This window comes from Mesocricetus auratus, unplaced genomic scaffold (assembly GCF_017639785.1).
Source record: "Mesocricetus auratus isolate SY011 unplaced genomic scaffold, BCM_Maur_2.0 Super-Scaffold_100676, whole genome shotgun sequence".
NCBI classification, from domain to species: Eukaryota; Metazoa; Chordata; class Mammalia; order Rodentia; family Cricetidae; genus Mesocricetus; species Mesocricetus auratus.
In genome coordinates, this window is record NW_024429266.1 from 151,517,860 (window position 1) to 151,544,100 (window position 26,241).

The following is a 26,241-nucleotide window of genomic DNA, read 5'->3' on the forward strand; positions in this document are numbered from 1 at the left end:
GTCATCTTCATGCATGTGGTTCCTGACGGGGCACAGGAGTTCACTTTACCGTGGGAGGGTCTAGAGGCGACTGCAATGGTCCAAGTGATGGACCTGTCAACACATTACCGGCCATGGTAGGTTTTCATCTGAGCTGAGAACTGTCAGGTCTCAGTCCCACGACCTTGATCAGTGTGCTTTCTCACAGAGTCACGATTTTTCTTTCTCTACTCCATGAGTGAAGAAACGGAGGCCCAGAAACGTTAATTCTACATGGGTAAATGATCTCTGAGCAGAGTCAGTGTGCATGGAGACATTCTTAAATTGCCCTGCACCCCAAATGCCCAGTGCCTTAGGGACTCGTAACACAGCTCCACGCCCCTACTCCAGGGTCCCCTCCACTCCTTGCTTTTTTCCAGAATTGTCTTGCTTGTTCCTCCTGGTTCCCTACGTCAGTGATCTACTGGGCAGCGCTGGGTGGGCAGCTACTCTCCCTCCCCCACATTCCCAGAAGATGAGATGGAGATGGGAACAGGCAGGGTGGGGGCGGGGCCTCCCCTGCCCCACCTGAACTCATTCTTCCCTGGAGGAGCTATGGGACAGCCTAGTCATACTCACCTTCTGACAGCTCATCTTCCTGATGGAGGCCCAGGATTCTATTTTCTTTATAAATAGTTTCTCATGGGGGAGACATCATAATCTTCCTTCTTAAGAGCCTGGTTCCAGTTTCCAACAACATGGGTTCAAATCTTGACTATGTGGTCTTCTACCTGTGTGACTTGCGGGGAGTTAATTAACCTTTCTGTTCTATCTCTGCAATGGATGAGGACAGTTCTTTACTGGGCTGAGTGAGTTCGTGCTCCTCAATTACTCAGAACAGAGCCCTTGAGGTGAGCAATGATCCTGCTAAGGACCCTGGTGAGGAGCCACCTTGAGGCTGCCCTTGCTCAGATGTCCTTAGCACATGTCCCTGTCACTGGCCTCCCAGATCTACCTACCTCCTCCATGTTCTCCTGGCGAGAGATTCCAGAAGACCTAGGCTGGACCAAGTCATTACCCAGAAGTCTCTGCTCACCTTGAGTCACACCCTCCCTGGAGCCCACAAGGTCCAGCGTTTGCTCTGTTCTGACTGTCCTTGGGCTGCTCCAGGCCACACTAGCCTCCTTCTGCTTGTTAGTCACATCAGACTCACTGCCCCAGGACCTTTGATCTGGCTATTGCCTCCTCCCCAGCCTCTCCTTCAAGACTTCTGCCGCCTTCTGAACAAGTCTTCTTCCATGGGCACGTTTGAGTCATTGTCCACGCCTCTATCCTGGCTCCCCAGCATCATCATCCTGTCTCATGTCTTTGGTCACTTCCGTCCCTTCTGATCTCACATGCCCCTGGCTGTCTGAGACACGTGGAGGACACCCTGTTTCTTCTCTTGTGTAACTCTCTCAAGGGTAGGCATGGTTGCCTGCTACATTGTCTGGTGGGACAGATGCCCTCACAGCCTGTGGCATGGCAAAGGCTGAATTGGGAGCGCCAGCCCTCTGAGAGCATCTCTGGGGTAGGGCTGAGTACCACTCCGCTGCCCAACTTGGGGCTGTACCTGAAACAGGACCACATTTGACAGACAGTGGGGTGAAGTGGGGTCTGCACCCCAGACATTTCCCTGCAGACATATGCCCCAGCACAGACACTGCAGGTCGCAGACCTCGCTTTCTATAGCGTTCTCGGTGCTCAAGACTCCAGATGTTTCTGATCTGTCTATAGGGGCAAAATGCCCCAGGCTGTGTAATGAACACCTTGAATCACACAGAGGCATGGAAAGGAGCCCCAGTCAGGAGGGGACCAGGTGAGGGGCCATTTCCTGGTGGTTGCTGACATCTGGGTTCTAGAGAAAATGGCTGAGGGTGGCCAAGGAGGCTTACAGTTAGTTACCCTTTGAAGAGTTGGGGGCCAGCCATGCACTGATGGCCTGTAAGAGGAATGGGAGCTGGCCAGGCCCTCAATGCTTTCTGGTACTACTCAGGCAGAAGAGTCAGGAGCCATTTAACCCTCTTCTGTCTTAGGGACCCTCACATCAAGACTCATGATTCAATGGAGTTTTGTGGGTGGTGGTGGTGGTGGTGTGTGTGTGTGTGTGTGTGTGTGTGTGTGTGTGTGTGTGTGTGTTTCAGGCAGGGTTCCATACTGTAGACAAGACTGGACTCCAGCACAGAGACCCTACTGCTGCAGCCCCTGAGTTCCAGGATTACAGACACGACGAACCCTCTCACCTGTGTGTGTGTGTGTGTGTGTGTGTTTCAGACAGGGTTCCACACTGTAGACAAGACTGGACTCCAGCACAGAGACCCTGCTGCTGCAGCCCCTGAGTTCCAGGATTACAGACATGAGCCCTCTCACCTGGTCTCTGCTTTCTCCACTCCTGCCAGATACATCAAAAGCCTGATGTCTGCTCTTCTCAGAGAGGGCACTTCTCAGAAAAGAACACACCAGCAGGAGGTGCTGGTGAGGTAAGTGCGGGTCCTCCCACAAGGCGGCTACCCAGGAATTGCCTGAATACCCATGCAGGACAGCCTCACTGGGTCTTAAAATGGACACACTCAGGGCCCAGGGAGATTGGTCAGCCTGCATTCATTCCTGTGCTTCATCCCTGGAATCCACGTGAAGGTGGAAGCAGAGAGCTGACTCCACAGTCTCTGACCTCTGACCTCCACAGTGCATCCTGACACGCATGGGCACCCTCCTCCTTAACAAGAACTGTAGATGTGCTTGCTTGTGGTTTTTTGAGAAAGGGTTTCTCTGTGTAGCCTTGGCTAAGCTGGAATTCTCTCAAGAGATTCATCTGCCTCTACACACACACACACACACACACACACACACACACACACACACACGTCCTATTGCTGGGATTAAAGGCTTGCACCACAACCACCTGGCAATGGTAAATTTTTTAATGAACTCAGTCTTTGGCCCAGCATCTCTAGGGAATGGCCTTGGCATGTAGGCAGAGGAGATGGGCTTTTTGTGTGTACCCTCTCATGATTGACTGAGTGACTCTGGGTCTCATATAACCACTGCTGCTCTGGAAGCCAGCTCATGTGTCACCATCCTGGCAGCTGGATCGATGGCAGGGTCCTCTGGTGCCCACAGTGAGCCACTGCTGCTCCCTGGTGTCCTCCTCAGGCTCCACCCACACTGGCACAGGCTTCCTTCTTTGAGTCAGCCATGCCTAGGGACCTTTGCTCACCCTAGGCTCCCAGCCAGGACTCCTCTCGCTAGACCCTCGGCCTCGGTAGGCACTTCAGTCCTTTAGCTCTCTACACAAAGTCCGTTCTAGGAAACACCGCTCACGTTCTGTCCCAGCCCGTCTGCCTGTCTGTATCACAGCTTGTCCTGACAGACAGGACTAAGCATATGTGATGGCTTGAGAGAGCTCAGGGCTTTACATGTGGCTCAATCAAACACCTGTCTCCTCTGCTATCACCCCAATCCCCATACCCAAAGATGGAGCAGTGGGGCGCTGACCCAAATACCCCTCACTCTGGCTTGTCCTCACCTCTTGAGTGCTAATTCCTGTTCCCAACATCAGTAGTCTTCACCATCACCTTGCAAGGCCTGATGAGACTCCGCCAACCTGACAACTACAGCTGGGTGTCACCGTCTCTAGGTGACAAGTCTGTCCTGGAAGCAGAAGGAGCTTGTCCCCCTCTGCTGTCTAGACTATGTCCCTGCTCCTCTGTGCTCTTTAGACTCCCAGGCCCTTGTCTAAGACCTGACGAATAGCATGCCTGCCCTGTAGCACCTGGTACAGCCTGAGAGCAGGAGGGAAAAGTCTCTTTCTGGGGAGGCCAGTGCTCGCTCCCCTGACTGTGGAGAATTATACAACCCCTGTCTCATGCTGGCCTGGGATACTAAGTCCCCTGTGTCTCTGGCTCAGGCTGTGTGGTCAGCAGAGGGCTCCTCCCGTCATGCAGGTGGGAACTATCTGGAGGTCTCACACATCCTAAGGCAAGATCAGAGGGAACACAGGCAAGCCAGATGTGTTCAGTCTGTACAGGTGAGATCCTGACTTTGGCCTGGTGTGAGGTAAAATTCCACCTCCTCGGAAGAGGTTTCATCACCTGGTCTCTGGGCGTGGAGGGAGGCCAGTACCTTGTGGGAGGGCAATGGAACCAAACACACACAGAACCTTGATGCAGAGGAAATTTTTTCTAAGCAGATGCCAGAGGCAGAATCCATGGCTGTATTTGGCTTTAGAAATGTAAACAAATTCTGCTATTTTAAAAGCATGTTGGGCACAGATAAGACTGGGTTTAAGTATCCTTCCCAAGCAACTAATTCATAGTCTTTTGTCAGAGAAAGGTCTGGATTCCAGATCTGCAAAGAGGTACACACAGGCCCTTCCTAGAGACTCGCAATGTCAGTCAAGGGCAAATGAGCACCTGGGAATGTGCATCCAGCAATGAGAGGATTGCAGACTAAGACCGTGACATCTTTCACTTGTCAGATTGGCAATCAGCTGTCACTTTTTATCTAGCGGCGACCCTGAGAGCTGACATGGACCCAGGGAAGGAGGCCTGGGAGCCCACTGGGGCAGGAACCCACAGGACTGCAGCCCCTAGAGTACAATCAGGACGCAAATGTCATAATGAAAAACACTCTTGGTTTACTATCCTGTTCTTCAAATTCTCCTAGAGAGACAGGATGGAGGCTGGGGATATGATTCAGAGTGGCTGCCTACCTGCCGTGTGCAAAGCCTTGGGTTCCCTCCAGCACGCTATAAACTGGGCATGATGGTTCATGCCTGTAGTCCCAGCACTGAGGTGGTGGAGGTCATACAATCATCCTTGGCCACACCGCCAGAGGGAAAGGCCAGTCTGAGCTACAAAAGACACTATCTCAGGAGAATGGGATGCGTGGGTAGGGAGACAGAGACTCTGAAAGGAAGGCGCTAGGGTGGAGTTCAGAACATAGGCTTAAGGTGGGGTGGGCCAGGATTGAACCCTGGTCCACCCCCATCCCAAGTAATATAAATTTACAGAAATATATGCACGGAAGTATGTATTGCGATTGACGTTGTGTTTGCTGTGCTGGGCACTGGACAGGGGTTCATGCCCGCATGGCAGTAGCCTTGACACTCAGCACCAGCCCCTGCCCTTTCTGTAGTTTTCATTTTGAGACGGGGGTCTCACTGACTTACCTAAGGTGACCCTGACTCACTCTGTAGCCCAGGCCTCAGTCTCCGCATAGCTGGGATGACAAGCCTGTGCCTCCAGGCCTGGCTTTTTATTACATTGTCATGTGTGATGGTAAAATTGACTTTTCTAAATTGGACTTGAGTCACTTTTGACCTCCAGTAGCTCATTGCACATTTCAAAGAACTAATGGTAAAGATTTTTAATAATAATTTTTATTTAACTTTTTATACATGTTACTCCCAGTTCCCTCTCCCTCCCCTCCTCCCCCAGCTCCCCAACCTCCCCATGAGGGATTTTCAGAGTCTGTCAAATGGTGAAGATTTTGAATGCTCCCAACCCAAAGAAACAGTAGGTGTCTGAGGCCCTATGCCACTCATCTGCATAAACCTTCTGACATCACCTTGTACTTGATAAATGCATAGTTATCATATGTACTTAAAAACAGGTCTATAATTAAGTTAACAAATCTACTTCTATAGGCAACTAGACTTATTTATTGTCAAGATTTATTTTTATTTTACGTGTATGGGTGTTTTGCTGTATGCATTTCTATGCACCAGGTATAGGCAGTGCCTTCAGAGGCGGGAAGTAGGCTTTGGACCTCCTGGAACCAGTTATAGATGGTTGTGAACCTCCATGTTGGTGCGAGGAATTGAACCCAGGTCTTGTGCAAGAGTAGCCAGTGCTTTACTGCTGAGCCATTTCTCCAGCCCTGCCCTGCATTTTTTATTATAAATCTTTAAAAAGGCTCCAAATCCAAGCTCCACCTCCGAAATGATGGGCCTCTTCTGTTGTACAGTAAGAAACTTAACAGTGCTGTGACCGTCCGAATTTCCTTTTCTTTTTATATGTGCTTGCATTTTCTGACATTTTGAACATTTAAAAAAGTGTGTGTGTGTGTGTGTGTGTGTGTGTGTGTGTGTGTGTGTGTGCTTTTAAGACAAATTTCTTGACAAAGCCCAGGCTGGCCTCTCACTGGCACTAGGCAGGGCAACATTACTTTTACACTCATAAAAAGGGCTATTTTAAAATAACACACTGTTATACAAGAAAAAGTAAAGCTATTTTATTTTGATTACATTGTAGAAAGATCTAGACCTGTGAATGGAGGAGCTAGAGAGATGACTCGCACTCTGAGTACTCTGTAAATATTGGTTAACGTCACTGGTACACATGTTGCAGAACTGCTTGTGCTTTCTGTTTCTCTCTCTCTCTCTCTCTCTCTCTCTCTCTCTCTCTGTCTCTCTCTCTCTCTGTAGGTAGAACTTTGTAGAGTTTTGTGTCATTGTTTTTCCTTCTCTTATTTCTTCCCACTCCCCATCTCTCTCTTTTGAGACAAGATCTTTGTTAGTAGCCCTGGCTGGCTTTGAGCTCATAGCAATCCTCCTGCCTCAGCCTCCTACTTGCTGAGACTACAGGCATGAGCACCCAGGCCAGACTCACATTTTTCCCACTTTAAGCTTCATAAAATAGCCTTTCTAAGTTTTGAATTAAGTTGACACATGAGGATTGGAGATGAGGCCCTGAGTTCCATCCCCAGTGCTGTAAGACAAGACACAGAAACACTTTGAGGTGACAAGCAGTATTCTACTGTACAGATGAGCCATAGTCAATGATCAGGGTTTTTAAAATTTATTTTGTGGTTGTTTGTTTTGTTTTTTGGCAAGTTTCTAATATTTCCCAAATGACAGAAGAAAAAAAGAAAGAAACAAACAAAAAAAAAAAACATGTTCCAGAAATCTGACAGAACACCTGGTCATTTCTTCAAGCCACTCTCCTGAGAGCCCCTGGTGAAGCAGGACCACTTTGGGGAGCTTTCCTGAGTCTCTCAGCTGGCCCCCTCCCCAGACTACGGCCTTGTCTGCTTAGCCCCAGAGCGCTCTCCCTGTCCCGACCTTTGCAGAAGCGCTAGGAGGCGAAGCCAGGGCTCCCGCCCTCACTTCTGCAGGTCCTCTGCCAGCTACCGGGGTGTGAGGGGACACAGTCTTTCTTTGGGGTCATTCAGTTGGGAGGCAAAGACACTAATTCACGGATCATAACAAACCTAGAGAAATGCTTAGAAAGGAGGTGGGGAACATGTGACCTCCGACCTAAGAATAGGAAGCAGCGGTGCAGAGGGCCTGTGGCCAGCAGCAGGGGAGCACAGCCCAGGCCCTTAGGAAGCCTTTTGCAGAGGTCTCGGGTTCAGTTCCCAGCACCCACATGGAGTCTCACAACCATCTGTAACTTCAGTTCCAGAAGATTGGACACCCACTTTCAGCCTCATGGGAACTACATGCACCCGGTGCATAGACATATATGCAGGCAAAGCACCATACATGTAAGATAAAAATAAATCTTTGCAATAAGTTAGTCTAGTTGCCTATAGAAAGTAGATTCATTAACTTAATTGTAAACATATTCTTTTTAGTATATATTAATTTTTATTTGCTGTGTGGTAATATTATGCATTTATCAAGTACAAGGTGATGTCAGCAGGTATATGCAGGTAAGTGACATAGCGCCTCAGACATCTGTTTATCAGACATCTATGCACAGGGTAGTTGTAGCCCCTGAGACTCTTCCAGAAGGAGCTGTGGCCCCAACTCAAAAACTTCTACTTGGTTCCAGGTGCTTTTGTGAGGTTTGGTATGTATTTCACTCAATCCCTGAGCAAGCCAGAGTGTCTCCCTGCATTCATCTATCTTCAGAGAAGCAGATGCCCCCAGGAAAGGGCTTGTAGAGGTTTATCATGGTAATGTCTAGGAGACTCAGCAGAGAGGAACTCAGCAGAACAACACGCCAGCCAGGATTCAGGACTGATAGGCAGGAAACCTCTGACTGCAGTGTGGCCTGGGGAGTACTGGGCATGGAACACCAGCATCACAGCTCCAATCAGCTTTATAGGATTCCTGCACCCAGAGGGAACACCCAGACAGCACCCAAGCTCTTTTCCCAGCTGGGAAGATAGAGGAGGTTGTGTGGGATCTATAGGAGGGCCTCCTGAGGCTCTGATTGGCAATAGTCATTGTACAAGGGATCTGAGTGAGTTTCCTCCATGGTCCAAACAGGTCAGGGGCAGTCTCATTTTCAGATAGGAATGGAAGGGACACAACTTGCCTAGAAGCACACACCCAAGGCTCAGGAGCAAGGTGTGAAATAAGGCAGACCACCCAGACCTGTTTTGCTATCTGTATCAGCTCCTTCCTTGAGATGAGGCAAAAGGTCTGTTGACAAGGATGCGACTGAGCAGAGCCTTGAACACCAGGGTAACTTAGACAGGGCTTGTTTTGTGACTGTAGGCTAAGAACTCATGGCCAGCTGGACCCTTGGCCTGCCAACCCATGTGGGCCATGTGGGGGTGGGGGCAGGTAGTGTGCAATGTAGCCTCAGCCTCCCATGGGGAACTGGACTGGGGGTACTGAGGATGGCTCCAGGTGAGGCAGCTCTAGGAGAGCTGTTTATCCAAGGTACCCAGGGCCATAGGCTGCACGATGCCTCTCCTGAGCTTATGTCATGGTGCTAAACTCCAGTCCTTCAGAAAGCCTGTGTTCCAGAGACAGGGCCTTCAAAGATGGGGTTAAATCAAAGCAAAGCCACTGGGATGGAATCCTTAGGAGAAGAGACCAGGACACAGACAAACACAGAGAAGGCTGTACAGGAGCTGGGCGAGAAGAGGACCGTGTCTCCAAGCTGAGGAGGAAGGTCTTGGGAACCCTTCCCTGTGACGCCTCCTCCTGGACTTGCAGCCTCATGCTTGTTCATGCTGTAATGGAGTGGGCTGCCAGAGAAGCAGGCATCCCACGCAAGGCAAGCCCTGGCCAGCACCCCACAGGACTCTTGCTGAGCCCACTTGCATTCCTTCAGAGATCTGCCTCTGCAGGAAGAAGCCAGCTGAGAAGCTAGCAGGATGGGGGCCCCATTGTCAGCAGCTGGCAGAGGGAGGGCTGCAGGTCTTGGGGTGTAGCTGGATCTGGGGTCATGTGCATGGGAGAGGAGATGAAGCCAAGCTAACCAGGAGAATGTCAATCCAAGATTTTTGCCCTTCATTTTATTCTCTGTGAGTCATGCTTGTACCTGTGCGCGGTGCTAGGAGGCCAAACCCAGGTCCCACAAGCTAGGCAAGAACTCTATCTCCTGTCCAAATCCATGATCTTAAAGAGCTTGCTGGCTTGTGGGAGACAATAGCACATAGTAAAAAATAGAAAAGCAGAACTATGACATAAATCAAGACTAGAGATCAGAGAGCAGCGCAGACAGTTTCAGATCAGGTGACCAAGAGAGCCATGGGCGAAAGTGAGTAGAGAAGTCTGAATAGGAGGGATGTAGCCACGAAGATATCTCAGGAAAGAAGGGAATAACCGGAGAATGTGCCCCTGACATGGAGAAAGACTTCTGTCTCCCGTTAAAAAGGTAGACCTCTGAGACTGGGGCTCAGTCGTAGAGCGCTTACCTTGAATGCATGGTACCCCAGATTCAACAGCAGCTATTGAGGGGAGGAAAGTGTAGCAATTCTAAAGCAGGAATTAAAGAAGGAATCTGAAACCAAATATATCTCAATAAAATGTGTGAAATCTGGTGAGAAAAATATCAACATCCCCAAAAGGACATATGAAACTCAAATAGCATACTTTTATCCATTTTATTTCTTTTAAAAAGGCAACGTAAGTTTTTCTATTAAAGGGGTATTTAAAATTAGAATACAGGATACTAGAGAGATGGCTCAGAGTTTAAAAGCATACGCTGGGGTTGATTCCTAGCACACGATTCACAACCGTCTGTGACTTCAGTTCCAGGGATCTTGCACCCCCTTCTGGCCTCTGTGGGCATTGCATACATGTGGTGCACATACAGAACACTGGTACACATAATATGTAAATAAATCTTTTTTTTAAATTAAGCTTTTAGCCGGGCGTTGGTGGTGCACGCCTTTAATCCCAGCACTCGGGAGGCAGAGGCAGGTGAATCTCTGTGAGTTCGAGACCATCCTGGTCTACAGAGCGGGTTCCAGGACAGGCTCTAAAACAACACAGAGAAACCCTGTCTCGAAAAACCAAAAAAAAATTAAGTTTTTAAAAATGAGGCTGAGCTAGGAGGATCCTGAGACCAGCCAGGGATTATTTGTAGTAATAGCTTGCTTTAAAAAAAACAAAACAAAACCAAAACCAAAACAAAACAAAAAAACTAAAAGCAAAATCCCTGCAAATTTACAGAAATCTATGCCATTCCAGTGTCAAAAGATTGTCCTCAAGATTTAAGAGTCCCAGAGATTGGTAGCTTGGCACCCCTTCTGGCCTTTTCTATGAGGCATTCCTTTGAATCGAGGGCACATGGGATGTACTCTGCCCTGTGAAGAGTTCCTACTGTCTGGTTTTCTTCTCCTTCTCTCTGTGGGTGTGGAAATGGAGCATCAGAGATAGCTTGCCTACCAAGCCCAAGGCCCTGGTGTCTAGCTCCAACTCTGAAAATATGAGTAAATAAGTCCTTCCTGGTGTACATGGGGAGTTTTCCTGTCTAGATGGTGAAAAGGAGTGTGCAGCAGATCGCAGAGGCCTTTGCATGGTCAGGATCCCTGCGAATCCTTCCCTAGGTCAACAGGAATGCCTTGTCCAGACTCTGATCCTGGCCGTGCACTGTGGTGCACATGGAGAGGTATCTAGGCTGGGGTGGGAGCTAATGCTAGCACGGGACTCGACTGCTGTCCAAGGATGAAGGATTGCTAGGTCCTGCTGTGGAAGGAAACAGGCAGGGAGCACAGCAGACATGAAGGCACACTCTGGAAGGGTCTGACGGAGGGTTTGTTTGTTCTATGGCTTGTACAAGAAAGTTGTCCTGATTTCCCCCAAGGACCAGCTTGTTCCCTGTTTAGAGTAAGTCCTCAGAACCCTATTTAATTTGTGTGTGTGTGGTGTGAGTGTGCATGTGTACTGGGGCACACATCACATATGTATGTGTGCATGCGGAGGCCTGAAGCCGATATTTGGTGTCTTTCTCTACCTCTCTCGGCTTTATTCATTGAGGCTAACCCAGCAGCCAGCTTGCTCCAGGGATCCTGCCTCAGCTCCCTATGTCCTAAGATTACATGGTGCTTTTACATGGTGCTGGGGATGCAAACTCTGGTTCTGAATACATAGAAACCTCTGTCTATGCAGCTTGCATTCTCTGTAGGAGGCGAGCACATGGAATGAAGTGAGTTTTTTTTAATAAATTAGGAGATCGTAAGAATCCAGAACTGTTAAACTGAATAGGAAAACAGGGGGAGTGCAAATGCAGGCTCCCCTTGAAGGTATCACTTCAATAACACATGATGGAGGGAGCCACGTTGAGTGTTGGGGTGAGAGCATACCCAGGCAGAGGGAACAGCATATTCAAAGGCCTGAAACTGTGCCTTGTAAATTGGAGGCCAAGCGGCTGGAGTAACACGCACAAGAGGAAGGGGTCAAGGACGGAATGAAAGGGACCCAAAACAGACTGCAGAAGACGGAGAAAGCTTGGGTTATGTGTGCTTTGTGAGCTGGGAGCCTCCGGAAGGTTCTGAAGCAAGGGGGCCTAATCTGACTCAGGATTAGGCAGGATGCCCTAGGCTGGTCATGGGTTTCTGGACAGCTGGGGCATCTTCCTTGTGGGCCAAGGCTGCTCAGCTACACCTTTGCTGTCAAGTTTTTGACCTTTGGCTGCACTTCTCCCTAGGGGGTGAGAGGCACTGGACAGAGTGTGAGGAATGCAGAGCCCAGCACAGGCAGCACGGTGGAGAAGTGTGCTGGCCCAGCCTGACCCTGCCGTGCATGCGCTGCGCTGACAAGATGGGATCAATCAACTTTACAGACTGACTACACATGCTCTACCTGCTAGCTCTGGCTGCAGAATGCCCCAGTCACAGGGGGTACCTTGTCTAAGATCAGAAAGTTGATGACCAAAGTTAATGACCGTCTTATGATGAGCACAGGTTCCCTCAAGTGCTCTGGCTAAGACTCAGTTCAACTGGTGGGTCCTGGGCACCGTCCTGAAGGGCCCCCAGATCCTTGATTAAGGGGACCCAGGCCCCCTGGCTACAAATTCTGGCCCTGGCACGGACCGCTGGGAGAAGCAGGGGGAACAACAGGCCAGGTAAGAAGTGCTACAAAGAAGGTCTGTCCAAATGTCTTAGGTAAGAAGCCCCCTAGGCAGACACATCCGGCTTTGCCTGGTCCTCTACCTGTGTGGGTAGGAAGGTCCAAGCTCTCTCTCAGTGTTTCTTCATGCAGGCCCGGGAGTCAGGCATAGTGTGAGTTAAAAGGCACAGCAGGGTACCCAGCACCCTCTGCTCACGTGTTTTCTAGAACTTCACTTTCCTCATTAAGCCGGTGCAAAAGCAGCCCAGCCCAGGATGGCTTGGGAATGAAGTGTGGAACTCCCTCTGCAGATGGGGAGCATCCTGCAGTCTTTGGGGAGGCTCCTGCACTATCACAAGCGGCCTCCAAGGACAGTCTGTCGCAGAGGCCGAGGGCAGCACAGCGAGCGCACATTCCAGTGGTTAACCATGACCGCTGGAGAAAAGACCAGATATATTTTTACAAATGGTCCCTTTAGACACGGTCCCTACTAGATCCGGTTTTGATCGGTTTGCGGAGGGGGGGCTGCGAGGATGATTCCGGTCCTGAGGCCCCACGTGGCCTGCACTTCAGGATTGTGCGGGCTTTCCGTGGGTCCTTAGGCCCGTCTCACGTGCGCGCCGGAGGATCGAATGCGAGTCCACGCAGAGGCCCTGGAGCGCGTGGGCAGCGGGAGGGAGCGGCCGGGGCGGGGCGGGGCGCGTGACGCGCAGCGCTAGCCAATGGGGCGCGCGCCCGAGGCCGAGCCTCCTGCGAGCCTTCGCGGCGCCCGCGGCGTCACGTGAGCGGCCGGAGAACGCGGAGAGGGGCGAGCGGCGAGCGCCCAGCTCGGCCGCAGGGAGCGCGGGCTGCGGCCAGGAGCGCTGGACGCGCGGCCGCATACGGAGCCGGGCCGCACGCGCGAGGCCGTGCCAGGCGACGCCGAGTCCAGGTGGGAGACGCGCGGGGTACCGCGGCCGCGTGGGTCCGCCCGGGGGATCGCGGGCCGTCCCCTGGCCTCGCTGTTCCAGCCGTGCGCGGGGGCCCGGGGAATGCGGGAACCCCCGTGTGAGAGTGTGGGGCCCGCGGAGGGCGAACCCCGTGTGCGCAGCTCCTGCTCGCGGAGCCCACGCGCGTCCGTGGCACTCCTGGACCTGCGCTCCCATATGGCGGCGCCCGGCGGGGCCTGGCGACCGAGGGGCGGAGAGGTTACTGTCGGTCATAGCAGTGGTGGCCTAAGAGGAGACGCGGAGCGGGGGTGGGCGGAGGTTAAGGTGCTCTCCGAAGCTGTGCGCAGGAGTCTGGCCCACCTCCTTCCCACGTACTTCTCACCCACGGGTGGGCACCCACGCGCGAGCACCTGGCGGACACCCGCACGGCTGCACTGCGCCCCGCACACGCAGTCACACGACACAAACTCACACCCATTTGCGCGCACCCGCAGCGTTCCTGCGCTTATGCTCCGATTCCCCACGCAGTCCCCAGGCCGCTTTGACCAAACATTACCCGTGAGACGACCGAGGGTAGCAGCCGCGGAGCATGGCAGGCCACCCCTCTTGGAAACCGTCTCACCAGCAGGGCCCAGGGGGCTGTTTTTTCCCACGGTATGCGAAGGTGAAATTCCAAATGTTTGATTGAGTTCTTCAGATGTTTGCCCCCCCCCCGAACGTGGGGAGCCCCCACCGCCCTACAGGTGCGAGAATGGCAGTAACTTTGGGGCCTTCGGACTGCTCAGGGAGGAGACTCTTACTTTGAAGAGCGGCCCCCATTCGCCACCCCCGTGATTTGCACGCTGACCCAATGGCTAGCCCTTGGCCGGCTCTCGGCTTGTTATCAATTACATGTTGTTCCTACAGCCGCTGTGTCCCCGGGAGGATAAACAGCAGGCCTGGCGGGCTAAGAGAGGGGGCGGAGTCCAGCGGCCGGCCGGGGACCGTGCCCAGAACCGGGTGCCCCCTCCCCCTGCACGCAGCCTGTGCCTCTGCCTGCGCCACGTGCTGCTGTTTTTCAGGGACTGGCTTGAGCGCTGGTACTCAGGCTTTCAGCCCTAGATCCTTAGCGCCTCAGTGTCCCTGTGTTGCTCAGTTCTGTTTTAAGATCCTGTTAACTGGCGGGGAATCATTCAGCAAAGAGGAGGGCTGTGTTTGACTCTAGGTCTAGACCTGTACTGAAGAGTCAGAATTGCTTGGTTTCTGGTGAGGAAGCGAAGCATACACAGGTCTGACAGTGGTGCCTGTTGTGAAGAGTATAATCCTAGGTAATTTGTCCAAGGGAAAGTGACTTCTGAGTTGAGATCTAAGTAATGGGCTGGGGTGCTAGCAGAGCCAGGACTTCCACGCGGTGCCATGGCCCAGGTTCTGTTAGAGTGGATGAGCAAGGAGGCCTGAGGCAGCCGGAGGGGCAACGTGTGGTGCTCTGCGCCCTGCAGGAATCATTTTAACGGGGAAGGGAGATTCCTCCTTGCAGTTCTGTTTTGCCATCGTCCCTTTGTACCTGTTCCCCCCACCTTGTATGTTTCAGCAGGATCTCAGTAGCTGCCCTTGAACTCGCGGGCCCCTGGCCTGTCTCCCAGTGCTGAGATTACAAGCGTGGGCCACTATGCCCACTCAGCATAGTGACTTGGTTTCTACCCTTTTAAAGTGAAGCCTGGAGACCACCATCGCGCTTGAAAACAGTGCGATCGCTCAGGGTTGGGTGTGTCCAGCTGTGGTCATACTTCATTTCAGAGCACTTTCAGGTCCTGGGACACCATGTGCCCTGCATTTGCTTGGCTGTTCAGACCCAAATAAGTGTTCAGTACACATGAGCCATTTGGGTGTGCATTCAAACAGCTAGGAGCCAGGTCACACCGGCAGTACCCAGAAGTGCACACAGAGAAGTTGTGTCACTTGCCTGAGGTCACACAGGTGATAGCTGCAGACAAGGTGTGTGCCCAGCCCCTTTGCCCTTCACATTGTTACTTTTTTCCTCCCCAGACATGCTTTAGTAAAGAGTATATACTTTAAAGCACACTCCCAATTTTAAATCCTCAGCTGAGTGTTTAAACCCAGATGGCCTCCTGGCAAAATTACCCTTGGGCTCAGATCTTGCCTCTATTCCCTGGAGCAAGAGAGAAACTTAGCATTGAAGCATACAACAGTCGGGGAAACTGAGGCACAGGAGGCTGCTGGGCGGTGCCAGGTGCCAGGCTGTGGAGTGGACCTGGAGACAGACGGATAGGGCGTGGGTCTGTACTCTGCAGCTCCAAGCATTCCCCTTCGCCAGTCTTGATAATCACAGCCAGCATGGTCACCGGGTGGGGACAAAGGTCCAGAGAGGTGGCCCCATCACAGCCAGATGCTGTTGACTCTCCTTGGACAGCAGACCTAGCATGGACTTCAGCTTCAGAGGACGCAGTTTTCCCCTCTTCGGGGCACGGCAGAGTGTGCTGCCAAGAGGGGACACAGGTATCTGCTGAGCTTCCCCCAGCTGGTGAGTGTCCCAGCAGGAGAGTTGGGGAGGGGGCAGGACAGGAGGCTCTCTTCCCACACATTGGCCTGGGACCCATCCTGCCCAAAGGTTGTGAGGTCCCAGGAAGTTATCCATGGGCTAGGCTCTCAGACCTCATGGCCATCATGGCAGCAAAGTGTTTGGTGCCATGAAGGGAGAGCTTTGCTCAAATGTGTTACCTCTCCTAGTCATGGAGGAGAGAGGTGGTCTGGACAGTCTGGGGACTAGACTGTAAGTTCACGAGGAAACACCATGAGGGCAGGCAGGCACTTAATGGCCTTTAACCCTTTTTTCCCTCCAAACTATAGCGACCAGGCTACAGCACAGGCAGCTCAGAAAAACGTGCGTCCCATCCAATTCTGGGAACTCTGTGCTTGCATTCACAGAAGTTCGTTTTTGAAAATCTGAAGTGAACATCTAACAAGCAGCCTGTGTTTTTATTTGCTCAATCTGGCAACCCTACAGAAGCCCGAGGAGCATGGGCTCAGAGTGCAAATGGCCATTGTCCTTCCCACCCCCTCTCTGACTCCAGGTAGGGAGCAGAGTTTAGGATCCTGCCACTTGCAGGGCCTCCCTTCCCTGGCCTCCCCTTCCCTTGGACTCAGCTGTTCACAGACAAGAGCATTCCTTGTCTTACTCTTTTCCAGGATCATTCTGGAAAATGTTTGAAACCAGAAGTGCCCTGGGTTGTGCAATGGGCCTGGAGAGGGCTCTTTTGCAAACAGGGTGATGCAATTTCTGAAAACACACTCTCCGGCCCCATGCTCCCTGGGGATGGAAGCAGGGTCTGGACGTTTGGCCACAGGAGACCTTGGGCAGGCAGTGGACTGTGGGGGCTGCAAGGCGCTGGTGAGTACGCAGTCCTTCTAACCAGACCTCCCTTGTTCCCTCTGCAGCCGCCACAGGCTCGGCCAAGCCAGCATGGTGGACCACCTGCTTCCAGTGGACGAGACCTTCTCGTCACCAAAGTGCTCAGTGGGGTACCTGGGTGATAGGCTGACCAGCCGGCGGCCATACCACATGTTACCCTCTCCCATCTCTGAGGATGACAGCGATGCCTCCAGCCCCTGCTCCTGTTCCAGCCCTGACTCTCAAGCCTTCTGTTCCTGCTACAGCACAGGTCCAGGCCCTGAGGCCCAGGACAGCATCTTGGATTTCCTCCTGTCCCAGGCCACACTGGGCAGTGGTGGTGGCAGTGGAGGTGTCGGAGATAGCAGTGATCCTGTGACCTGGGGATCATGGAGGAGAGCCTCTGTGCCTGTGAAGGGGGAACATTTCCGCTTCCCTGAATTCCTGTCAGGGGACCCTGATGATGTCTCCAGGCCCTTCCAGCCTACCCTGGAAGAGATTGAGGAGTTCTTGGAGGAGAACATGGAGGCTGAGGCTAAGGAGGCTCCAGAGAGCAGCAGCAGGGACCTGGAGGCCTGTGGCCACCTCTCAGCTGGAGCACATCGGAGCCACCTCCATACAGAGTCTGATGGGAGGGAGCACTGCACCCCACCACCAGGTGGCACCAGTGGGGGTGGTGCCCAAAGTGCTGGAGAGGGGTCAGCACGCGATGGGCCCATGCCTGTGCTGCTGCAGATCCAGCCTGTTGCTGTGAAGCAGGAGGCAGGTGCGGGGCCAGCCTCCCCAGGGCAGGCTCCAGAGAGTGTCAAGGTCACCCAGCTCCTGGTCAACATCCAGGGGCAGACCTTTGCACTCCTGCCTCAGGTGGTGCCGTCCTCCAACTTGAACCTGCCCTCCAAGTTTGTGCGAATCGCACCTGTGCCCATTGCCGCCAAACCTATTGGTTCGGGATCCCTAGGGCCCGGCCCTGCTGGTCTCCTTGTGGGCCAGAAGTTCCCCAAGAACCCAGCAGCTGAACTTCTCAAAATGCACAAATGCACTTTCCCTGGCTGCAGCAAGATGTACACCAAGAGCAGCCACCTCAAGGCCCACCTGCGCCGGCACACAGGCGAGAAGCCCTTTGCCTGCACCTGGCCGGGCTGCGGCTGGAGGTCAGTATTCATGGACAGGCTGGGCGGCGAGCTACTAGGCACATCTCTGCTCACTTGAGTGTGTAGCCAAGGCCCCTTTCTCCCTTAGATAAGGTGGATTAGGAAAGGAACAAGGGGTGGGCAAGGGGCAGGGTCAGAGCTGGCACAGTCGCTGGAGACTTCTTGTTCCACTCGTTGACTAAAGCCGGAAGCCACCTGGTTTCTGGTTTCTTTAAAGACCAGGTAAGTCTTGCTTGGGCTTATGCTATGTGGGGGTCTCTCAGGCTGGGATGGAAGATGGAGGGCTGGGCTAAGGTGGAAGGAAATTCAGCTAGGGAGCAGCTGAGTTTGGTGGCACACAGGCCATAGGCCAGATGTCCACGGAGGCCTCACAGCATCCTTGGGGTAAGTACCACCCATGACATTTCTGGTCAGGCACATGGATACTGACTGACCAAGAACCACCTGTGCCACAGTACTCTGTGAGTGGAATGTGAGTCCCGAGACTTGAACTAGAAAGTTGTACTTCCCTCCAGCCAGAGGATGAACTTCGCCTTGTTTCTTCCCTGGGGACCTGGAGGTGTCTTTGGGAAGCCATAGAGAGCAGCCAAAAGGAAGGACAGATGGCTACCATATGGGGTCAAAGGTAGCAGAATCCTTTAGACTTCTGCTCTATACAACAGGGCGCCCTGCTCTCCAGGGCAAGGAGCCTCATCCAACTGCCCAGGTGTGATGCCAGGGACCATGGAACCCTGGTGTCAGTTTGCCTGCACCCTGGATGCTGCCCATTGTCTTCAGGAGGCTGGTGGCCCATAGAAGCTCACATGCTCAGGGTGCTACAGCCAGGTGGAGGATGCTCTGGCCTTGGTGAATAGGACGTGTGTGTGTGGCAGCAACACTGTCCCATCTTGTCTGTGTGGATGGGCATGTGTGTCAGGTGAGGCTCATCTGTGTGCACAGGACTGACAGTGCTAGACCTCCTGAAATAATGCCTGAGGTATATGGGCACACCTGCCTGTGTATTGTGTGACATATGTGTCTTGTACCTAGTGTGGGTGGCGTAGAGGAGTAGTCATAGTGGTGGAGTTCTGAGACAGCCTTTGGTCCTGAGGTAGAGGTGCTGGCCCTCTGAGACTTAACATGGGGTGAGGTAGATGACAGTGGCCATACTTCCCTTCCAGCACCACTAAGCCAGAAAAGGAACTTTCTTAGTTAGTGTCTTGGGTTGTAGAGGCCCTTCCTGAGAGGGCTCACTGTCTTCTCATACCTGTTCAGATGCTGGGCTCCCTAGATCTGCTGTCTCCACCCCTCTGAGCCACATGTTTTAGTGAGCTGGGTTGTAGGGCAGAAGGAGGAGCCTAGACAGAGACCTGGCGGGGGCTGTGAGGAAGAAGAGAGCGATGGGCCCTGTTTGGAAGAGGCAGTGGGACAGGGGCCTTGAGCCTGCCCTGGGGTTGCTTTCAACTGGGAATTTCGTGTCTGGCCCTTCTTGTTCCCTGGAGCCCAGAGCTAATGTGGGGTCACTGTGTCCTCTTTTCATGACGTGAACCGTCAGTTTCCCACAGTCAGACTATGAAGAGGAACCTCAAAGGTGTCCTGCCTGGGACACTGGCAGGCGTTTTCACTTACAGGAACTGTTCATGGGCAAGTCACTGAATAGCCTTCACCCAACAGTCCTGACTCCATGGGCCTGCTTGCCCCAGAAGTGCTACTTGCCTACCCCGTCTGCGTTGCCCATTTGAGGGCCGTCTGCAGAGGCAGGGGCTTCAGGCTGTAAGATGTGGTCAAGGATGAGGGCTAGAAGGCAGGCCATTGCCCACCACAGTGCTGCTCCAGGAGGCAAGAGGTCCAAGGAAGGGCCTTGGCTCCGACCCTGAGTCTCACAGTCCAGGCAGAGCCCACTCAGCAAGACTAAGGACATGGTATCCATGTTAAGGTCCCTGTGCTGCATCTGCTGCAGGAAAGGGCTGGTAGTGTTAGTGTGTGAGGTCCCCAGGATGTTCTTGGTGATCAGAAGCCTAGGGGTTGTGCCTAGAAGGTTTGCAAGTTCCCTGCGTATGGCCAGTCTTCCACCCAGGAGCAGTGGGGTGGCAGTTAGGTGGGAGGGTGAACCCACACACACTCTGGATCTGGGGGCAGAATGGAATGTGATGTCAATGAAGATGGTGGTAGTAACATGTCCCATTTAGGGATGACTTATGTGCTGAGATGATTACATGCTTCGAAGAGTCCCCACCAATCCTGTCACTTGGGTATGCCCTTGTGCAGGAGTTCATTCTCCCTGAAACTTATCTGGCCTTCAAATGCAAAGAACACTTTGGAGTGTTTGAATTCCAGTCCAGCCTTCTTGTTGTGGCTCACAGCTTGCTCTCTGGCTTTTACCCCTTCTCTAGCAAAATAAGTCATGCCACCCTCCCCTCTGTCTCCCTTACCATCCCCATTGGTCCAGGGATGCTTATGGTGGTCCAACCTTTGCTGTGAAACCCAGTGCACTCATTAACTTACTGAGTCCTCACAACAGCTCTCCAAGCATGTGCAGTGACCCCCATTCTACAGAGGGAAATTGAGGTACAGGACAGCCAGCTGTCACAAGGATGCAGCTAGTGTGTATGGTTTGGGGGCTGGGGTGCGTCCCCTTGGGTGCCACACCAGACTGATTGTCTAGCAGTATAGCCAGATTTAAAAGTGACCATAGTGTATGATGTGCTTTTGCATGAGTGTGTGCATGCGTGTGTGTGCATGCGTGTGTGTGTGCCTGTGCCTGTGTGTGTGTGCCTGTGTGTACTCAGATGTTCACATGCACATGAAGGCCAGAGGTTCTTGTCATGTCTTCCTCAGTAGTCTCCACCTTACTTTTTGAAGCAGGGTCTCTCGATGGACCTAGAGCTCATGGATTGTCTAAGCTGGCTGGCCAGTGGGCTCCAGCCTGTCTCTATCCTACCAGCACTGGTATTACAGGCACAGCCTGCTATGTCCAGTTTTGATGTGCGTGCCAGGGATTTGAACTTGGGTCCTCCTGTTTGCACAGCAAGCACTTTACCAAATGGGCCACACCCACAGCCCCTAGGCTGTGCTTTTTCTATTGTGCTCCTGGCTGTGGGAAAGGAGAGAGCAGCAGCAAGCTTGGTGGTGACTGCCCTGATGAGGCCCTGCTCTGAGTGTGCTGCATGTTAGTCCCTTTAAAGTTAGACCAAGAGGTGGGTCAAGGGGAGGAGTTTGAATCACAGAGCTGGGAAGCACATTCTCTGTGGGCATACAACTTATAAGTTGCGGGGTTGCCCAGCACTTGGGAGGCAGAGGCAGGAGGATCTCTGAATTCAAGGCCAGCCTTGTTTATAGAGTAAGTTCCAGGACAGCCAGGGCTACACAGAGAAGCCCTGTCTCAGGAAAATGGGAGAAAAAAAAAAGCAGGACTTTAACAGCTGTTTGCTCCCTCACCCAGCGTGGACTAAGGGTGCTTCTCCACAGTCTTGCACATCGTCAGGGGAGAACTTGTAGTGAGGAGAGGCCCCTCCTCCACCTGCAGCTGGGCCTGGCTGGTCCAGCATGTTTTATACTTCCCATCTGGCTCTGATGCTGGCATTGGGCCCTGAGTTCCTAAACCTGCCTGAGCCCTTGTCCCTACCCCCACTTCTCCTCAGCCCAGGGGACTGCCCCACAACCGAGGTGGCACCTGTCCCAGCCCCAAATCCACTGCTTTCTGCTTTTGTGCACCTAGGACTCCCTGTCTCTCCCCGTGGGGACATAGTTTTGCATGCAGGAGGGACTAAAACCAGTTTGCCTATTCTGGTGTAACCATCTGGGAAGTGGCTGTTTGCCGCCTTCCTAGAAGTTTCCTCTCCTCACTTGCAGACACAGGCCTCCTTTGTTCCCTGCAGTGGAACATCCTGTTCCAGAGTGGCCAAGCCGCTCCTTCCAGAAAGAATCTCGCTGGGCCATAGCTAAAGTGAATATTAATAGCTGTCAGCAGCCTATGTGTCATGTACTGCCGGCCGGTATCCATGGTGGACACGAGAGGCCCAGAGGAGGGCAATAGAGTCCAAAGCCACCCAGTGCTGTAGGAGGTAGTAGGGACAGGATTCAAACTCAGTGGTCTGGTTTCAGGCCAGCTCTCTTAGCCCTCATTACTGCTGCCCATATTCAGGGACATGTCCTCTGCCTTGTGGTTGGCAGATGCCCCATGTATGATCTGCAGGTTATACAGTGCATACACAGCCTTAGGGGCTGCAGCTTCTGAGATTTGACTGTTGACAATGGCTTGCTGGCAGATGGCAACTGGTGTCTCATGCAGTTCTCATGCTGGCATTACTGATGACCCCTGTGAACAGCTAGAGTTATGAGCCTGACCCACAGATGCCAGGCACCAGGCCTTTGCCATGTACCAGGAAAGTCCAGTGCTCTACTCCCTGTGCTGAGTAGGAGCTCACAATTCTTAAACAGTTGCCACATCTGAAGCCCCACTGTCCTGGTCCCCTGAAGTAGGTCTGTCATTGTAGCTGTCCCGAGGTAGGGAAACTGAGGTTCAACAGGGCTGGGTAACCTGCCCAGACCAATCCCAAGGCTGTGCCCTGAAATCCTTTTTCTCTTGCTCCATTGCTGCCTCAGGCTTCTCCTTTGACTGTTGTCAGAGGGTGTGATCCAGTGAGGCAGGGGTCATCTTCAGCTCCGCTACAAGGACAGTCCTGTCATGTACCAAAGGCTGTGGCAGCAGAGAGGGGCTCTGGAATGAGGACAGCTTGTTCCCTGGCATGGCTGCCCCTCAGCTGCCTGTCCCTCTCTGAGTGTCATATAACCTGTTCCCTGGAAGGCAGGCAGGAAGCGAGGGAGGAAACTGAGGCCCAGGATGTTCAGGACCAGTGGGATAGGGACGGTCAAACCTGTTCTTCCTTGTGAGGCTCTGTGCCCAACACCTGCTGAGGGCGTGTGGCTGTGGCACAAGGTCCTGGTAACAGCACTACCAAGCCAGGAGCAGACAGCCGAGAGGCAGGAGCAGCCAGGCCAGGGGAGGAGCAGCCAGGCCAGGGGAGGAGCTTTGTCCCAGCCTCAGCTGCTGTCAGTTCACACCACTGTGAGCTCATCTAGCTGGTTCTCTGAGGGACATCCCTGTGCCAGCTCTACCTGCCTTGAGCAGGTCCTGCACTGTCCGAAGCACAGGGGGTTGAGGTCCTTGGTGTCATGAGCCTTGCCTGTTGTCAGTGCCATTATTACTCTCGTTTCCTGGGCTGAGGTCAGGATGGCTCACTACAGAATCTGAGCCGAGATGACCACAGCCCAGGCAACTGAGAGTGATGGCTCTGCTGTCCACCTAGTCTGCCTCATCAAGTGGCCCCTCTCTACAAATGGGGCCAGGCGTAGGGCCTCTGTGTATTCCTTTCTCATCGTGGGGGGCCTGCTGAGGCCCCTCTGTTTAAGTGCACCTCCTGGGCACAGAGAACAGGAGATGGACTCTCCTTCCTGGAGCTAACTGTCCAGGGACAACTGGGCAACATTAAGATGTTGAAGCTAATTTTAAAATGCTGTGGAGCTGAAGGTATAGCTCATTGGTGGAGGACTTGCCTAACATGTCCAAGCTTTGGTTCCCCAGCACTCACTAAAGGAAAGATACAGTGGTGGGCAGTGCTTTGAGACACTTCAGTGGACAGCAGGCCCCCAAGGAGGTGATATTTGGGATAAACTAAGAGGGATGAGCAGATGAGAACAAGGAGAGGAGAGGGTAGACTGTGCAAGTGTCTTGTGGTAAGAGATAAAGTCTGAATAGGTGGGCTGTGTAGTGGTGGGGTAGCCGAATGGAGAGAGTCTCAGGTCCCAGAAGTTGCTTACAAGCAGCCGCCCGGCCATCTTGATCTGGCTCTGGCTCTTGCCTGTTCTGTGGATGTCTGTTCCAGGGCCTGCAGTGACTTGAGAGAGAAGCCATTTAAATGTTTAGACATACCATGCAGGCATATTTGGAGATATCTCAGAAGGTCCCATGTCCAGATCTGCAGAATGCCAGAACCAGACAGGCACGAGTCTGAGGTCCTGGCTCCCTGTTGCAGCAGAATCAGGGGAGCCAGGCACTCCTGTGCTCCGAGGAGGCTGGTCTTCCCCGGCCCTTCAGGGATGTCTCTGTGGTCCCCTCCAGGGGAAGGTGAGGCCAGTGGACCAAACACTGCTGATCTACTGTTGCCAGTATAGGAGTGATCCAGTGCCCAGGGGCTGGCAACTGAGTTACTGGGGGGGTGAGTCCCAGCTGGCTAGCAGCCTTAGGTCCTATCTCATGCAGAACAGTAGCTAGCTACTGTGGGAAGCAGGCCCTGGCCAGGAGAGCAAACCTGTGTGCCTCGTCCTTGACTCTTGCCCTCTGGGGGGTGGGGGGTCTCAGGGGCGCTGGGGTTTGCCAGGAACTCATTGGGTGGCTACAGAGGTGGTCTAATTGCCTAAGACCCAGCCTGGCTTAGCCTGGCCCACCGCACCCCCACCCCCACCTAGTGCTGAGGAGGCGGTGGCACTGACTTTGAGGTCACTCGTGGTGGCAGTGACCACGCTGGCCTGGCTGACCACCGTGTCCCACAGGTTTTCCCGCTCAGATGAGTTGTCACGGCACCGGCGATCTCACTCGGGGGTGAAGCCGTACCAGTGTCCCGTGTGTGAGAAGAAGTTCGCTCGGAGTGACCACCTCTCCAAACACATCAAGGTGCATCGCTTCCCACGGAGCAGCCGTGCAGTACGCGCCATCAACTGAGTGCGGTGGCCGCCCGTCCTCCCCCAGCCCCATGCTTTGTTTTTAGATGCAATAACTTATTGCCTCCTTCAGAAGGATGTGGCGACATTACCAGCCCCCTTCTGAATCTTAGGAGGTGTGACCCAGAGCCGCCAAGGCTGCCTTTCCAGGGAGGACCTAGAGTCCCCAAGGTCCCTGGGGGCTGGTTCCCCGGTGGCCCAGGCAGACCTGTGTCCTTGTGCCTTTGTGCCTTCCTGCCAGCTGGGAGGATTGTTAGGGGGCCCTTGCCCTTTGCCCCATGGGGCTCCCTACCTGGGCCAAAGCCAGCATTACTGCTGGGGAAGAAGAGTTTTGGCTGTGTCGAAATAGTTCCCAGAGGGAGCCATGCTGGGAAAAAGGGAGCAGGTCAAAAGTGTAGGGCTGCACTGTGGCATGAGAACCGCCATATGCAATAGGCCTTTGAGGGTCCAGGAGGACGGCCACCCTCACTCTCGGCCATAATGCATGTGCTTAAATGCAGGACAAATGGAGCCATATGCATCTGCACCCAGCCTGGCTCACCCTCCTCCACACATCAGCCTCCAGGTGCGGTGGGAGGAGATAGCAGCAGGCCTGGTGGATGCAAAGCAAGAGCTAGTGCCTCCCAGTCTGACTTAGATTTACATTCCCACCGGGTCTAGAAATTAGTACCAATTGGACTAGCTTGTTTTGACAGGTCTATTTCACATCCTATGAATGTATGTAAATAAACTGTACATAGGTCCGCATCTACATAAAAAATCTTTTAATAACACATTGACATTTGTGTAAATTTGAAATTAAAAAAATCTATAAAGTCAGTGTACATATGTTACAATTATGTATATTTTCTTTGGTCCTTCATAAAAAATATATATTTACTTTGCCAATAAAAAGAGAATAAAAAAGAACTCAACCATTCTTTGGCCCTGTCTTCCTCCACTGGCCCAGGACATGGGTGTGTTTCTGGGCTCTGCCCTTTCCAGGTCCCTGTGTGGACCTTCCTCTCTTCAGCCATTTTCTGGTACCACCTGTGGGCAGTATCTCATGCCAGCTAGCCACTGCTATTTGATACCCTTGCTAGGTGCTTCATATGTTCCGAGGCACCCATCGATTCTATAGGCCCTTCCCAGGATGGTGACTGGCCCGTTTCCTCTCTGCCACGCTGACTTTGACATCTTAGGAATCTTCCAGGCAGGACATGGACTTAGGCTACTTCCTCTGCCTACCCCACATCCCTGGCCGTCGGGTTCTACTCTCAGGTTTGGATTCAGGTACAGGTCTTCTACAGGTTGGGCTCTAGGACTTTCGGGAGCAGACAACAAAGGGAAGCTGTGGGCTTTGTAGGGATTGATTCCAGGAAGTTCTGGCCTGGTCTGATGAGGGTTAGCCACCTCAACTGGTGCAAGGTACTCAGTGGGAAGACCTTCCTGGTTCACCCGTGCACAGTGTAAGGTGAGAACCTTTTAGAAGTGGCCTTTCCTATTGACCCCACTAAAATGTCTGGGTGCTGACTGGGCCAAGGTCTCCCAGGAGTCCCTTGGAGATCTGGGGACAGCTGGCAGGTAGGTTTCCAGCGGAGAGATTTCTATACAGTGCGAAGCTGTCAGTCTCAGAATGTGGAGGTTGGCTTGGGGTAGGCCTGCTAATCTGTTCTGTCCAGTGGGAGCTGGCAGTCACTGAGCATTCAGGTGTGACCAAGCCAGCTGATTAGAGGATGGACATCCCATCTGACCAGCTTGTGACCTCTGCCCTTTGCCTGTGACTACATATACCTTCTGAGGACCAACAGGCCCTGGGGGAAATGAGACTTTGATTTCCAGCTGTGTTAGTGTAACGTC

At 52.9% G+C, this 26,241-nt stretch overlaps 1 protein-coding gene across 2 annotated transcripts; it reads left to right on the plus strand.

The window, feature by feature from the left end:
- The first annotated feature begins 13,031 nt into the window (after nucleotides 1-13,031).
- On the plus strand, nucleotides 13,032-25,311 carry Klf15 (Kruppel like factor 15). 2 transcript variants are annotated; one of them, XM_005071248.4, is made up of 3 exons: nucleotides 13,032-13,166; nucleotides 16,600-17,703; nucleotides 24,235-25,311. In XM_005071248.4, the coding sequence occupies exons 2-3, from the start codon at nucleotides 16,625-16,627 to the stop codon at nucleotides 24,401-24,403; spliced, it is 1,248 nt and encodes a 415-aa protein (XP_005071305.1). In that variant the 5' UTR covers nucleotides 13,032-13,166; nucleotides 16,600-16,624; the 3' UTR covers nucleotides 24,404-25,311. The 2 variants fall into 2 exon arrangements, with proteins under 2 accessions (XP_005071305.1, XP_040594047.1); XM_040738113.1 differs by having other exon boundaries at nucleotides 24,198-24,393.
- The last annotated feature ends 930 nt before the right edge of the window (nucleotides 25,312-26,241 follow it).

Coding starts and splice junctions, on each gene's coding strand:
- Klf15 (XM_005071248.4), top strand. CDS start 16,625: ATGGTGGACCACCTGCTTCCAGTGGACGAGACCTTCTCGTCACCAAAG. Junction 17,704..24,234: donor TGGCCGGGCTGCGGCTGGAG/GTCAGTATTCAT, acceptor CGTGTCCCACAG/GTTTTCCCGCTCAGATGAGT.